At 53.1% G+C, this 14,399-nt stretch overlaps 1 protein-coding gene across 1 annotated transcript in view; it reads right to left on the bottom strand.

Annotated features, from left to right (window-relative positions):
• PTPN23 (protein tyrosine phosphatase non-receptor type 23) overlaps positions 1-14,399 on the bottom strand; it is a 56,995-nt gene that overhangs the window by 4,125 nt on the left and 38,471 nt on the right. Inside the window, exons 17-24 of the mRNA XM_083579210.1 lie at positions 13,593-13,747; positions 11,625-11,776; positions 9,648-9,827; positions 6,103-8,392; positions 3,684-3,868; positions 2,143-2,247; positions 1,205-1,343; positions 48-161 (exon numbers count right to left, since the gene is read on the bottom strand). Of these exons, the coding sequence (XP_083435336.1) occupies positions 48-161; positions 1,205-1,343; positions 2,143-2,247; positions 3,684-3,868; positions 6,103-8,392; positions 9,648-9,827; positions 11,625-11,776; positions 13,593-13,747 (3,320 nt within the window). The remainder of the gene's footprint in view (positions 1-47; positions 162-1,204; positions 1,344-2,142; positions 2,248-3,683; positions 3,869-6,102; positions 8,393-9,647; positions 9,828-11,624; positions 11,777-13,592; positions 13,748-14,399) is intronic.

Raw genomic sequence — 14,399 nt, 5'->3', positions numbered from 1 at the left:
CTAGCGGAAGGACTCTCCACCCACGCCTGCCCTCAAATGCACCTTACCTTCTGGGCAGCGCTGCTGGCAGGCTTGCTGGCGGAGGGCGCCGTGACCCCGTGTCTCTGCAGCACCTGCTTGGCATGCTTCAGGAGAGACTCGTAGCAGAACTTGAGGTGGAGCTGGAAGAGGAGGAGCAGCCAGGATTGAGGGCCAGACAATTCACCTAAATGCATTTGGATCCCGCCTTTTTCTCAAGGCGGCTTATGGCATTCGGGAAAAGCCTCATTGCAAGGGGCTGGGCTGGATGACCCTTTGGATCCCTGGTCCGATGCTACAGTTCCTCTGATTCCGTGAGAAACATCATTGTAAAATGCAAAACCAGTTAAGGAGAGTGGTTTATAGCACAATAAAACGCATTCAGAGCCAGCAACTGAGAGACCAATTGCAGGCCAGTTGTCAACATGGTCTGCACTTGTTTTTGAAGGTCTGTCTAAATAGGGAGGTCTTAAACCTACTGGGACGTGGGTGGCGCTGTGGGTTAAACCACAGAGCCTAGGTCTTGCCGATCAGAAGGTCCGCGGTTCAAATCCCCGTGACGGAGTGAGCTCCCGTTGCTCGGTCCCTGCTCCTGCCAAACTAGCAGTTCAAAAGCACACCAGTGCAAGTAGATAAATAGGTACCGCTCCAGCGGGAAGGTAAACGGCGTTTCTGTGCACTGTTCTGGTTCGCCAGAAGCGGCTTAGTCATGCTGGCCACATGACCCAGAAGCTGTACGCCGGCTCCCTCGGCCAGTAAAGCGAGATGAGCGCCGCAACCTCAGAGTTGTCCGTGACTGGACCTAACGGTCAGGGGTCCCTTTACCTTTACAGCACAATAAAACACATTCAGAGCCAGCAATTGAGAGACCAATTGCAGGCCAGTTGTCCAGATGTTCCGCACTTGTTTTTGAAGGTCTTTCTAAATAGGGAGGTCTTAAACCTACTTGGGGGAAAGATCACAAGGAGGGAGCCAGTCAGACCTCTCTTGGGAGGGAATTGCCAATATGGGAATGGCCACAGAAAAGGCTCTCTCTCGTGTTAGCAAGCGACTGGGCCTCAAACGTCGATGCGACCAGGACAAGGTTCACACCCAAGGGTCTTAGCACCCAGCCAAGATCTTTTAGGTGACCCAAGGCTCATGGGCACCACCCACTGCAGCTCCACCAGCACCCCACGCCCCCTACCTTCTCCTGCAGCATGTGCTTCCTCTGCTGGCGGATCTTCTTCACCAGCTGGGGCAAGTCCGGGATGCTGTTGCCGGCCTCCACTTCCTGCATGGCGGCGTACAAGAGGCAGAAGGCGCCGGTGCGGCCCACGCCAGAGCTGCGGGGGATACAGAAGATGAACAAGGTGCAGAAGATGAAGAGGAGCAAGTCCAGCAACAGCTACAGGCCCAAGTTTCAGAAACTATGGGCTTCCTCCATACAGGGCATAATTTTTACAAACATCTTGTCGTGTTGCCTCTTACTTGCCTGTCCTCTAGAACAGCCTTTCTCAACCATGTTGTTGAACTACAACTCCCATCACCCCTAGCTAGCAAGGCCAGAGCTCAGGGATGATGGGAGTTGTAGTCCAAGAACATCTGGGGACCCACAGGTTGAGAACTGCTGCTCTAGAAAGTCCCAAGTGCTGCAATTGTTCCTCTGTTCCCTCGATCGTTTTGCTCACCCTTTTCTGAAACCTTTTCAACCCTACAACCCATCCTTTTCAATACAGTGGTACCTCGGGTTACAGACGTTTCAGGTTACATACGCTTCAGGTTACAGACTCTGCTAACGCAGAAATAGTGCTTCAGGTTAAGAACTTTGCTTCAGGATGAGAACAGAAATCGTGCTCTGGAGGTGCGGCAGCAGCGGGAGGCCCCATTAGCTAAAGTGGTGCTTCAGGTTAAGAACAGTTTCAGGTTAAGTACGGACCTCTGGAACGAATTAAGTACTTAACCTGAGGTACCACTGTACTGCTTTTTCAGGCACTCCGGCTACAACTATCAGGTGCCAGGGCACAGGCAACAGTACACAGCGTGGCAGAGGGGCCCACAGCTGCCACCTTTGGGCTCAACGAGTTATTGGTCTGACGCACTGCGAGGCTCCAGGTCTGCTTTCCAAGTCTGGCTGTTACTCACCTGCAATGGACGACGATGGGGGTGTGGAGCGGCCGCTGGTGGAGGTAATGGCTGTGCACTTCCTGAATGAAGCGAAGCAGGTCCCCTTTGCTGTCCGGGAGGCCACTGAAGGAAGGAAGGGGAAGGAGGGAGAGAGAGAAAGAGATAGAAAAAAATTAAGCAAGCATCTTTGCAAAAATGATTTTGCTGCCGTTTGCCAGCTCCCCCGCCACCCTCCCGGATGATCCCTGTTCCTCTAGTTCAGTCTTTCTCGAACTTGAGTCCCCGGCTGTCGTTTGCAGGAGCCAGCCAGCAGTGAATCATGCCTTGCAAGTTGGAGTTAGCGCTTTATTAGCAAAAACAGGACCTCCACAGGAGCACCAGGCCTGATGAGTAAATGGAAAGCTGAAACAATCCCTTCCAAGGATGACTGGATATGTAAAATGAGTGAATATGTACAGTTGGCAAAACTAACAGCAGACATAAGATTACAGGTCAAATCAAAAATTAAAACTAGAATGGCAATGCTTTGAAGAATACATGGGAAAACACTGTTCAGAAAAGAGTATGTTGCTATGCATAGATTAAGGTTGTAGAGTATACGAGTGAGAGATATTTGGAACTGGATATAAGAGGTGTACCCTCTAAGGAATGAAATGCCAATATTTAATATATATAATATAACACATATAGCAGTGGTTCTCAACCCTGGGTCCCCAGATGTTTTTGGCCCACAACTCCCATGATCCCTAGCTTGCAGGACCAGCGGTCAGGAATTGAGACGTGGAGGGGAGTCATGGGTGGGGGTGTGTGTATTTATGTACTGTCAAATATTTCTGTGTATTTCTGATTTACATCTCTTTATTTGTTTATTGTAGGTTTTCTGTTCCTTTCTTTCTTTGTATTATCTAATAAAAAGAAAAGACCATCTCCGGTAGGTCTGGCCCCCGTGAAGCAGTTGCGGAGACAGAAAATCCCCACCGCAACATAGCTGCCGAAATCTCCTGCTCTCCAGGGCTGTTCCCAAGCAATCTGAGACTATGCCAGTGCACCTGGCCTTTGCTCCTCTCACTTCATGCCTCCCCTAGTCCTGGGAGACAAACAGAGAAGGGGAGCTTGTAACAGCAGAAGTGGGAGACAGCCGTGACTCTTCACCAGCCTGACTCATTTCTGCCTCTCTCTTCCCACCCTCCTGCTTCAGCTTCGGCCTCCAGTTCTGGGCTTCTCTCTATCACAGACTCTCCCCGCTCACTGTGCCCTGTTGCCTCTTCAGCTTTTGACACTGACCACTCACAGTCCCGCCACCACTCCCTGGGCTCTGAGCCTCCCCAGCTGGTTCCTCCCGCCATCCCCCTGTGTCCAACCAGTCCGTGACATTGCTGGACTACAACTCCCATCATCCCTGGCCCTGCTAGCTAGGGATGATGGGAGTTGTAGTCCAACGACAGCTGGCGACCCAAGTTTGAGAAGCACAGCTCTAGCTGGGCCAGGCACAGCCAGGCCCACCCCTCATCCTCCGCCTCTCCCCACCGCCCTCCTCGCGTGGGACAAAATTCACATACAGCTCCGGCCAGGAGGAGAACTGGAGGTGGATAACGGTGCGCTTCAAGCTCTGGTCTCGGAACTGCAGCGTGATCATGCGTTCCACGTGGGTCGGGGTGGCCTTCACGCTGGTGAGGACCAGGGTGAGAAGGCCGTGGACCATGGGCTGGCCCCGCTCCGTGGGGAAGTAGCGGACAACCTTTTGCTGCAGGAAAGAGAAACGGGGGGGGGGGGGATGTCAAGGAGGAGAAAAGGAGAGCCAAGGCAGAACACCTCCAGCGCCACCATTTTGGCCTTGCCCCCCCCCATGGTTAGAAGGCAGCCCCCCCCACTGCAAGCCAGAGATACTGGGGAGCTGCCATCAGTTAGAGAAAACAACTTCAGCCCCCCAAACTTTTTTGTTTCTTGGTTCCGTGAACTCGTCTGCCTGCCCTCTGCTGTGAAAAGCATCATTCAGAATAGCCGTTTTGCCCGACCTCGCTAAGGAAGATAACGCAACACAATTCAAAATGGTAAAAATGAATTGCACCATCTATTCAAAATCCAATTAAAACTGTTTCAAAAAACCTGAATGAACTTGATCCTGGGATAGGAGCTGTTCCAAGGTCATTGACCTCCCCCACAAGGTAATCTCCCCACCAGCCGTGCTCTAGGATCCTGCTGTTGGGTTATGGGGAAGCCACATTTCTTTCATTTATTAAATCTGTATACCACCCTACACCTGTATATCTCAAGGCAGCTCACAACCTAAAACTACAACGTATTTACATTCGGTGAACCGCAGTTAAGCAAAAGCTGAAACGTCTCAAATTCTTCCAGTGCTGTGTGTGTGTGCCTCAAGACCAACTGTGGTTAATTTATATCACGCACCCCCAAACTCGGCCCTCCAGATGTTTTGGGATTACAACTCCCATGATCACTAGCTAACAGGGCCAGTGGTCAGGGATGATGGGAATTGTAGTCCCAAAACAGCCGGAGGGTATGATTTATATCATACTAAACTATGGCTTAGGACACAGGTGGCGCTGTGGGTTAAACCACAGAGCCTAGGACTTGCCGATCATAAGGTCGGCGGTTCGAATCCCCGCAACGGGGTGAGCTCCCGTTGCTCGGTCCCTGCTCCTGCCCACCTAGCAGTTCGAAAGCACGTCAAGTGCAAGTAGATAAATAGGTACCGCTCCGGCGGGAAGGTAATGGGCGTTTCCATGCGCTGCTCTGGTTCGCCAGAAGCGGCTTAGTCCTGCTGGCCACATGACCCGGAAGCTGTACGCCGGCTCCCTCGGCCAATAAAGCGAGATGAGCGCCGCAACCCCAGAGTCGGCCACGACTAGACCTAATGGTCAGGAGTCCCTTTACCTTTAAACTATGGCTTAGCACAAAGCAAACACCTGTGGCATTCTATTTAGGGATTTAACAGTTTATGCCTGTAGGAGTGCATTCATCATGGACACAATTGCTTGATGCATATTTTATAATTCCTCATAGTAATCCCACCTGACCCACACTCCGGATATTTGCACTCCTACAATGCCCATAAGGCTTTGATGATGAAGCCTAAGCATACGCCTCCTTAGGAATGTAAGTCACTTTTTTCTTGCGATCCATATGCAATACACATTACATTAGAGGAGGATAAAACATTTGAGTGTCTTCCTCTCTCCTTCCCCACAAGCTGCAATCACAGGATCTGGTGCACGGGGTCAGAAGCCGGAGACTCTCAGGCTGCTTTAAAAAAACACCCAGCAAGTTGCTAGTCCTCAGGGCTGGGCAGAAAAGAACATAAAAGCACAGGGAACATCTATGGAGATCTGAGTGCAATCCATTGGGGGGGGTCGCCCTCAACATGACCCCAACGAAGCAGACAGGCCTGCCTCAGACAAGACCACCTGAGTTGCCCCTAAAACCTGAGAAAGTCTGTTTAAACCAGAGAAAGACCTACATTGGCTCCCAGTACGTTTCCAAGCACAATTCAAAGTGTTGGTCCTGACCTTTAAAGCCCTAAACGGCCTCAAAGGCCCAGGAGACCTGAAGGAGCGTCTCCACCCCCATCGTCCAGCCCGGATGCCGGGGTCCAGTGCCAAGGGCCTTCTGACGGTTCCCTCCCTGCGAGGTTACAGGGAACCAGGCAGAGGGCCTTCTCGGTGGTGGCGCCTGCCCTGTGGAACGCCCTCCCATCAGATGTCAAGGCAATGAGCAACTATTTTACTTTTAAAAGACAACTGAAGGCAGCCCTGTTTAGGGAAGTTTTTAATGTTTAACAGACTACCGTATTTCAGTGCTTTCTTGGAGGCCACTCAGAGTGGCTGGAGAGGCCCAAAATAATAATAATAATAATAATAATAATAATAATAATAATAATAATAATAAAATAAAATATTATTATTATTATCAAAGTACACTCAACTTATGACAATTCCTTGTCCCCTCCTTGCTCCTTACTTTCTCGATCTCCTGCTCAGAAACCAGCATGACGACGACGGACACTTTCTGCTCGTAGATCATGAGCCAGAAGTCGGAGGCCGTGCCCACCAGGGGGGCCTGGGTGGCGATGATGGTGGGGCAGTAGGAGGAGAGGTCTTCGACGCGGCTGGCGTTGATGTAGTCGTCCTTGCCCGACTGCAGGACGATGCGGTTCTTGTCGTAGGGCATGATGTCCTGGTGGCGGTTCTTCATGGAGTAGCAGCGGGCGATGGCGATGGACAGCTGGCGGGCGTCTTTCTCCTGGGCGTCCTGCAGTTCCTTCCAGACGCCGTCCAGCTCGCTGGCGCTGCCCGAGGAAGGGGCCGGCTTCTCGAGGGCGCCCACCACGTCCTGGAAGCGCTCCAGCTCCGACAGGAGCCGCCGGATGTGTTCGGGCTTCTCGTAGGGGTCCTTCTCGATCAGCTGCACAGCTTTCGGCTTCAGCCCATCCTTGGCGTCCGCCTTGGTGGGCTGCAGGAGGGGCTGCCCCACCGAGGCCTTGGCGCCCCCGTGCTGGCTCTCGGGGCTGGAGGACAGGAGGTCATCAGTGGACGAGTTCTGCCGGGGGAAGCGGGAGGCATCGGAGGGGCCCTGTGATAGTGGGGCGGCCCCGGCGGGCGCCAGAGAGGAGGGGGGCAGCTGCGGGAGAGGCCCCGAGGGGGGCAGGAGAGAGGGAGCCGGAAGAGTCAGGGAAGGCTGCGGCGAGGGCGCCGGCGAGGGCAAAGCAGCGCCCGGCACCACTGCCGCGCCTGGCAACTGCGCCAGGGCAGGGCTGGGTGCAGGAGGGACGTGGTGAGGGAGGGCCTGGCTGACGGGTTGGGGCTGTCCTCCCAGGGGCATAGGGGCACCTGGAGGGATCTGGGGAGTCCCAGGGCCCAGGGGCGCCGGGCCAGCGCCAAAGGCGACCTGGGCCGGCGATCCGGCAGGCAAGGGCTGGATGGAAGCGAGCGACGGGCGAAGGGGCAGCTGCTGCTGTTGCTGCTGCTGCCCGGGCCCCATCATGCCCATGGAAATGTTGGGGCCGTGCGACACAGCCGTGGGGTAGGTCAAGGAGTGGGGAGGCAGGGCGTGGCCACGAGGCAGCTTGTCGTGGGCCGGCCCAAGCTGGTAGTGTTGGGCTCCCAGTTGGATGGGGTGGCCCTGTCCGAGGATGGCTTGCGGGGCGCAGACCTGAGCCGGAAAGGGGTGCTGGAAGGGTGGCTGCTGCTGGGGCATTTGGGCCTGAGCCAGGAACTGGGGTGTGTACTGCTGAGGGGGCGGGCCGAGGGGCTGGGGGCGGACCTGCCGGTCCATCGGGGGCTGAAGGGGCCCATGGGGGGAGAAGCCCTGTGGAGGTTGAGCAGAGGAGTAAGGCGGCAGGACCTGCTGCATGAAAGGGGGCTCGCAAGGCTGTGGGTAGGGGAACGGAGCGTTGGGGGTCCCTTGAGGTCCTGCAAAGCCACCCTGCTGTGGAGGAGGCCCTGCCCACTGGGGGAGCGGCCCGGCCACGCCCCTGGGGGCCGCGCAGCTCGAGATAGGGGCCTGGATGCTGTCGACGGTGGTGGTGGCCGGCCGGACCCCCGGCGAAAAGCTGCCGATGCCGTATTGGTGTGGGGAGGGAGCGGGGGGCCTAACTGCCAGAGGGGTGGAGTGGCTGGCCGGGAAGGCCCCGCTGTTGGGGGCCAGCTGCCCCATGCCGTAAACCATGCCCCCCGGGGGAGCAGAGACGGGCATGGGGAGGTGCTGCGGGGAGGTGTGTTGAGGGGGCAGAGGGTATGCGGGCTGCGCAGCTGGGCCCCGCATGACAGTGGCGCTGGGTGGGTAGGCGGCTGAAGAGGGGGTGGAGCTCATCGGTGGCAGGGCTGCTTGGGGGGCAGAAGGCGGCATCTGGTGGGAGGCCGGCGGGTAAGGGGCTTGTGCGGAGCTGGCTGGGGCTCTGGGTGGCGGGTAGTGCCTGTGAGGGGCACCTTGGGCCGACATCTGGCCCGGGCCGAAGGGAGGTCTGGCCTGGCCCGGCTGGGGGGCAGAGAAGGCTTCCTGGCCAGGGGCCGCTCGCAGGCCGGCATGGGGGAAGGCGGGGTCCAGACCCAGGGCGGCCAAGGCGTCCGGCGGCAGCTGCGCCAGGTGAGCCCCCAGGACTTCAGGGGGCAGGCTGCGGAGCTCCTCGGGGAGGTCGGCCAGGGAGAGGGAGCCGAGGGGGAGGGGGTCGGGCAGCTCAAGGTCAGAGGTCTTCTTCTGGAGCGCCGGCTTGGGGGTGGTGGGCCTGGCAGGAGGCCTCTTCTTCAGTTCCCTGCCAAGGCAAGGCCACAGAGAAGCCATGTGAGATGGGCACCCACTCCCAAGCACCCCCTTGCCCCCAGAGGGTCCCTGTACAGGGACTACTGTAATTCGCTCTACGCGGGGCTGCCCTTGAAGCTGTCCCAAAAACTCCAGCGGGTGCAGAATGCTGCAGGGAGGGTCCTCAGGGGGTCCCTGCTATGGGAGCATATTAACCCAGTGCTTTTCCAGCTGCACTGGCTCCCGGTGGAGTACAGGGTCAGGTTCAAGGTGCTGGTCTTGACCTTTAAAGCCCTTTGTGGCTTAGGGACCTCGTATTTACGGGACCGCCTCTCCTGGTCTGCCCCGCAGAGGACCCTAAGGTCCATGAATAATAATAGCTTGAAGGTCCCGAGCCCTAAGGAAGTCAGATTATCCTCTACCAGGGCCAGGGCCTTGTCAGTGATGGCTCCGACCTGGTGGAATGCTGTGTCCCATGAGACCAGGGCCCTTCAGGATTTAACCTCCTTCCATCGGGCCTGTAAGACAGAGCTATTCCGCCCGGCCTTTAATTTGAATTCAGCCTGATCTTTTATTTCCCTTCTCCTCCCTCCCCCTCCCCTTTTATGAAGATCACCCGCTCTGAGACCCCACAGCTAATTCTCCCCTGACCTCCTCGCTGGCCCAAGTAGGACCAATTCAGTCAGCTAGCCCTGGGGATTATCTAATTGATTTTTGAATTTTATTGTTATTCATGTTTTTATACTGTATTTTATGCTGCTTTTATAATTAAGTGTTTTCAAGTGTTTAAAATTCATTGTTAGCCACCCTGAGCCCGGTTTATAAACCGGGAAGGGTGGGGTATAAATAAATAAATAAAAATATTATTATTAAAACCCCAGGTGTCTGTATATATATTTTAAAAATCCTGGTGTTCTGATGATCGCCTAAACCAGCCTTTCTCAATCTTGTGTCCCTGGTTAGGGTTGGGATACAATTCCCATCATCCTGGATTACCCCTGTTTTAACATCACATTTTACAGTTGGCGGTTCAACTGTGGAACTCCCTGCCACAGGATGGCCACCAAGCTGGATGGCTTTAAAGGAAGGAGGGACAAAGTCACAGAGGAGTAGGCCAACAATGGCTACTAGCCAGGATGTCTCTGTTCTGCCTCCACAGTTGGAGGAAGTGATGCTTCTGAATACCAGTTTTAGGGCGGAAAAGCAGAGCAGAAACCTGTGCTCTCGCAGACACCCACCCACTTGCCCCCGGAGCCAAGCCACCTTACCTCTCCAGGAGCTGCTGCCTGGCCACCTCGGCTCCCTTGCAGGCAGTCCGGGATTTCTCCAGCAGTTTGGCCACTTTGCTCTCCAAGTCGGCGTAGAAATCCTTCCCTTCTTGGGATTTCTTCATCAGGTCCTCGTAAGCCTCATAGGAAGCTACCAGCGTCTGCAAAGAGGTGTTCCACCTGGGGGGACGGCAGGAAAGAAGGGTCAAGATTAGGAAGAGGGGCGTTTGCAGGACCACCCAGAAAGCGCGCAGAGCCAGGAGAGGCATTCACACATGCCTGGGCACAAGGGCTGAGCTGTACCCATCGACAAGTGTACACCCCTTCACACAGACAATTGTACCTGGTTTGTCTTCTTTATATATCTCATATAGTTGCCTGTAATGTAACCAACTCTTTTATTTCCTCATACTCTTTTAGTTTCCATTTTCCTTCTTGATCCTTTAACAAATCCCTGTATGTGAGTCACCTTCCTTTTTTACCTACTGGCTTGAGCAATAAAGCTTCAAGTGGTGAAAGGCACCAAGGGGTCTTCTGTTCTATTAAGTCTTTGTATCTCTCCCAAACTCTCACTAATGATTTCCTAATTATATGATTGTAAAAACCTTTATGTATTTTTCCTTTCCCATACCATAAATATGCATGCCATCCGAATCTGTTGTCATGACCTTCGAAATCCAATGCTTCTTGCTTTTCCAGTTTAATCCAGTCCCTAATACATAACAAACAGGCAGCTTCATAGTACAATTTAAGGTCTGGGAGGGGGAAAAACGCCTCTTTCTTTTGTATCTGTGAGTATCCTAGGCCTTTCCCCCCTGCCCCCGATAAACATCACATACACCACATTTTTTTATTGATAAGAAATACAATGGAGAACGCAACCAGGATTGACCTCGGTATCATTTGATACTCTCAAAAAGGTATCTATCCATATTCTGCAAATAAAATAAAAAATATTTTGATACTCTACTGTACTACACTGAAATGTTTAAATGTCTGATTGTCCTTGAATCTTCCCTGCCACATTTGCCATCCTCTCCTGCCACAAGCTTTGAGAGCCACTGTGCAACATCATGCTCCTTTCTGGACGGCACATGACCTGGTTGGTGGAGGCGTGAGAAGGGAACTGGGCAAACTCGAGTCTTGAAGATCGCTTGCTTCTTTGCCCAGGGCCCTGGCTCAGGGGCAGAGAATCTGCCTTGCAAGCAGAAAGCCCCCGATTCAATCCTGGATCACATCTCTGCTGGGCACGTGTGGGAGTCAGTTACAAGTTCACCACCGTTGATATATCAGCAGAGTATGCGGAGATTTCCTGCTCCTAAAAGAACAGCTTCTTCCAGAGTCCACGGCTAACGGGGAAAGTTCTCTCCCAAATAGTTCACAGTTGCAAAGTGTTTGTCATCCCCAGATAACAAGACAAAACATTACGGCCTGCTATATACAGTTCTTCTGGTCTCTGACGCAAAGATACTTGTGCAGAGAGAGATCCGCTAACGCTACTTCCACGCTAGCTAACGCTGCTGCAAAGAACCCACAGCCCATTCCCCTGACTCTTGCAGATTCAGAGTCAGACCCCGACAGCAAACCAGACAGGACACAAACATCGCATAACGAAAGCAATGCCCTAGAGACTATTCTACCTGTCTCTACACTCTTGAACCACTTGGGAGGATGAATAACTCGGCAATTCAGACACTCGACCTGACGGGTATTGCTATGGTAACCCAGTGAACCTGGCACCCTTTCCCGTGAACACCGCGCACACACACACACACTCAAGACAGGAGCCCAAGCACTTTGCAATTTAACCCACTGTTCTCGTTGCACCAATAATCTCTGGCTGCTGCCTCCCTGCTGGCATCTAGCTGGCAGAACACCAAACTTTTGCCAGGCTGCCAAGCCTCCCACCAACCACTCCTCAGGTTTTGGACACCAGAAATCCAAAAACTGCTTCTCTTCCTCCCCCCGGCCACTCACTTGTGTTCCACCTCTGCCAGGACCTTGCGCACGGCCGCATACTTGACGTTAGCGTCTGTCAGGGCTTTGAGGATGTTCTCCTGGGCGGTCAGGTTCTGTTCCAGGTAGACCTTGATCTGGTCATACTTCTTCAGCTGCTCCTCAAAGAGTTTCTGGACAGAGACGGAGGAGAAGTCAAGGCAAAGCTACGAGAGGCTGGGGAGGAGGGAGAAGGGGATTCTGGGAATAGGTTGAGGCAGGGAGAGGAGGCCGGTGGGACACGTGAAACGCACACCAGCGCATCTTTTAGGCCTTTGGGTTATCTGAGGTGCAGAGAAAGGGCCACAGCTCAGTGGAAGAGGGTCTGCCTGGCCAGCAGGTGGTCCTGGGTTCAAGCTGAAAGGGAAACTCCAGCTAAGGCTGGGAGAAAACCCTGCCTCAATTCCTAGAGTGCCTGGAGGGTTCCTAGAGAAATTCAACACCCTCTTTTGCTTAGACTTTCATTCTGATGTGTGCAGAAAAGAAAAAAAGGCCTCAAACGTTGCCTTAGCTGCCTCCCCATGTGTTCTCTCTACTGAGACAAGAGAGAGAAGTGCCAGGCTTTGTATAAACTGGAGACGGATCTGTAAGAAAGACAGGGAAGAGGGAACTGGGAGACAGGCCTGTGCCTTCGCCAGAAAGGTTGCTCCTGATGAATTTCACTACTCTGAACATAACAGAGCCTGCCGAATCAGGCCAGCAGCCAACCAGATGTCTTTTCTAGTAAACCTGCAAGTAGCATCTGAGCACCAGAGCTCTCTCTCCACTCCTGCATTTTCCAGCAAGGAACTCTCTGTCTCATGAGACCAGGGCCCTGCAGGAGCTGATTTCTTTCCGCAGGGCCTGTAAGACAGAGTTGTTCTGCCTGGCCTTTGGCTTGGAATCAACTTGATCCCCTCTTTCCTTTCTTCTTCTGTGATGGAACGCCTATTTGGGGACCTCCCTGGCTTTTTTCTGGCCCATGTAGGACCAGTCTGGATAGTTGGCCTCGGTGAAGACTTGACGTTTTCATCCCCAAAAAAGTTTTTGATTTGAGTTTCTACTGAAATGAGGCTGCATTTTAATGTTGTATTTTAATCTTGTTTTTAAGTTGTATTTTTATCAATTGTTTTTATACCTGGTGTTAGTCGCCCAGAGCCCGGACTTGGCTATATTATAATAATAATTATGATTACCATTGCTTTTCTTGGGAGAAAAGCAATGACAAACCTAGACAGCACCTTAAAAAGTAGAGACATCACCTTGCCAACAAAGGTCCGTATAGTAAAAACTATGGTTTTCCCAGTAGTGATGTATGGAAGTGAGAGCTGGACCATAAAGAAGGCTGACTGCCGAAGAATTGATGCTTTTGAATTCTGGTGCTGGAGGAGACTCTTGAGAGTCCCATGGACTGCAAGAAGATCCAACCTCTCCATTCTGAAGGAAATCAGCCCTGAGTGCTCACTGGAAGGACAGATCATGAAGCTGAGGCTCCAAGACTTTGGCCACCTCATGAGAAGAGAAGACTCCCTGGAAAAGACCCTGATGTTGGGAAAGATGGAGGGCACAAGGAGAAGGGGACGACAGAGGACGAGATGGTTGGACAGTGTTCTCAAAGCTACCAGCATGAGTTTGACCAAACTGTGGGAGGCAGTGGAAGACAGGAGTGCCTGGCGTGCTCTGGTCCAGGGGGTCACGAAGAGTCGGACACGACTAAACAACAACATGACGACCATGGAGGCAGAGAACAACTGACAACAGCCAACAGCCCTCCCCTTTGTGATTTTGACTAATCCTCTTTGAACGTCATGCAGTTCGTGGCCACAACTACATAACTTGCCCGTTTATTTTCCGGGGGGCTCTTATATTCTTATGATTCTCTTTCCCATCAGCTTCAGGAGGAACTGGGTGGCAATGGTGGTGCAGAACAGCCGAACGGACACCCTACCTCCCTCCCTCCCAGCCGCTCACCTTCATCTCAGACCGGTCCGTTGTCACCAGCGAGGTGGTGATGTCGTCCTTCTGGATCATCTCGCGCAGCTGCTGCTCCAGGGAGACCCGCTGGTCCTTCATCTCCTGCACTTTGGCCAGGATCCTCTTCAAGGTCTGCATTGCCTGCTGGTCGTCTAGGGAGGAAAGAGGCAGACAGGGGCTGATGGGATTTGTAGTCCAAAAGACATCTCCAGGGCAGCAGGTTGGCAAAGACTGGTTTTAAATTATTTTTTTTAAGGTGCAGGATTTCAATTACTGCACCAGGATTAATTCTGCCATCTACCTAGATTACACAAAGCGGACCTGTTCCCATACTCTGGTCTGCATTTTTAAAAACAGGCATTGAATAATTCCTTCTAGCGAAAGGGTGGCCCCAGAATCCAATGGCCTACAACCGGTGAGCTGGGACCCACAACTGGGTGACAACCTGATTTCAGGTGTGTGACAACAGCACCACTATCATCAGGGTAAAGAGAGAGATAAAAACTTTAAGAAGCAGGTTCCCCCAAATGTATGTTTGGGTTGTAGGAGGATCCTGGATCTGAAACGGCTGAAGGAAACTGCTCTAGAAATCAGTCTCTGCAGATCCTGAAACATCACCCCAAGCTGCCATGAAGCTCACTACTTGGCCCTGTAGACCTGAAGGAGCGTCTCCACCCCCATCGTCCAGCCCAGACACTGAGGTCCAGCTCCGAGGGCCTTCTGGAAGTTCCCTCCCTGCGAGAAGTGAGGTTACAGGGAACCAGGCAGAGGGCCTTCTCAGTGGTGGCGCCCAGCCTGTGGAAC

The sequence above is a fragment of the Podarcis filfolensis genome (genome assembly GCF_964270895.1).
Source record: "Podarcis filfolensis genome assembly, chromosome: 12".
In the NCBI taxonomy this organism is placed as follows: Eukaryota; Metazoa; Chordata; class Lepidosauria; order Squamata; family Lacertidae; genus Podarcis; species Podarcis filfolensis.
The sequence above is the reverse complement of the archived record's forward strand: the minus strand, read 5'-3'. Positions and strand labels throughout refer to the sequence as shown.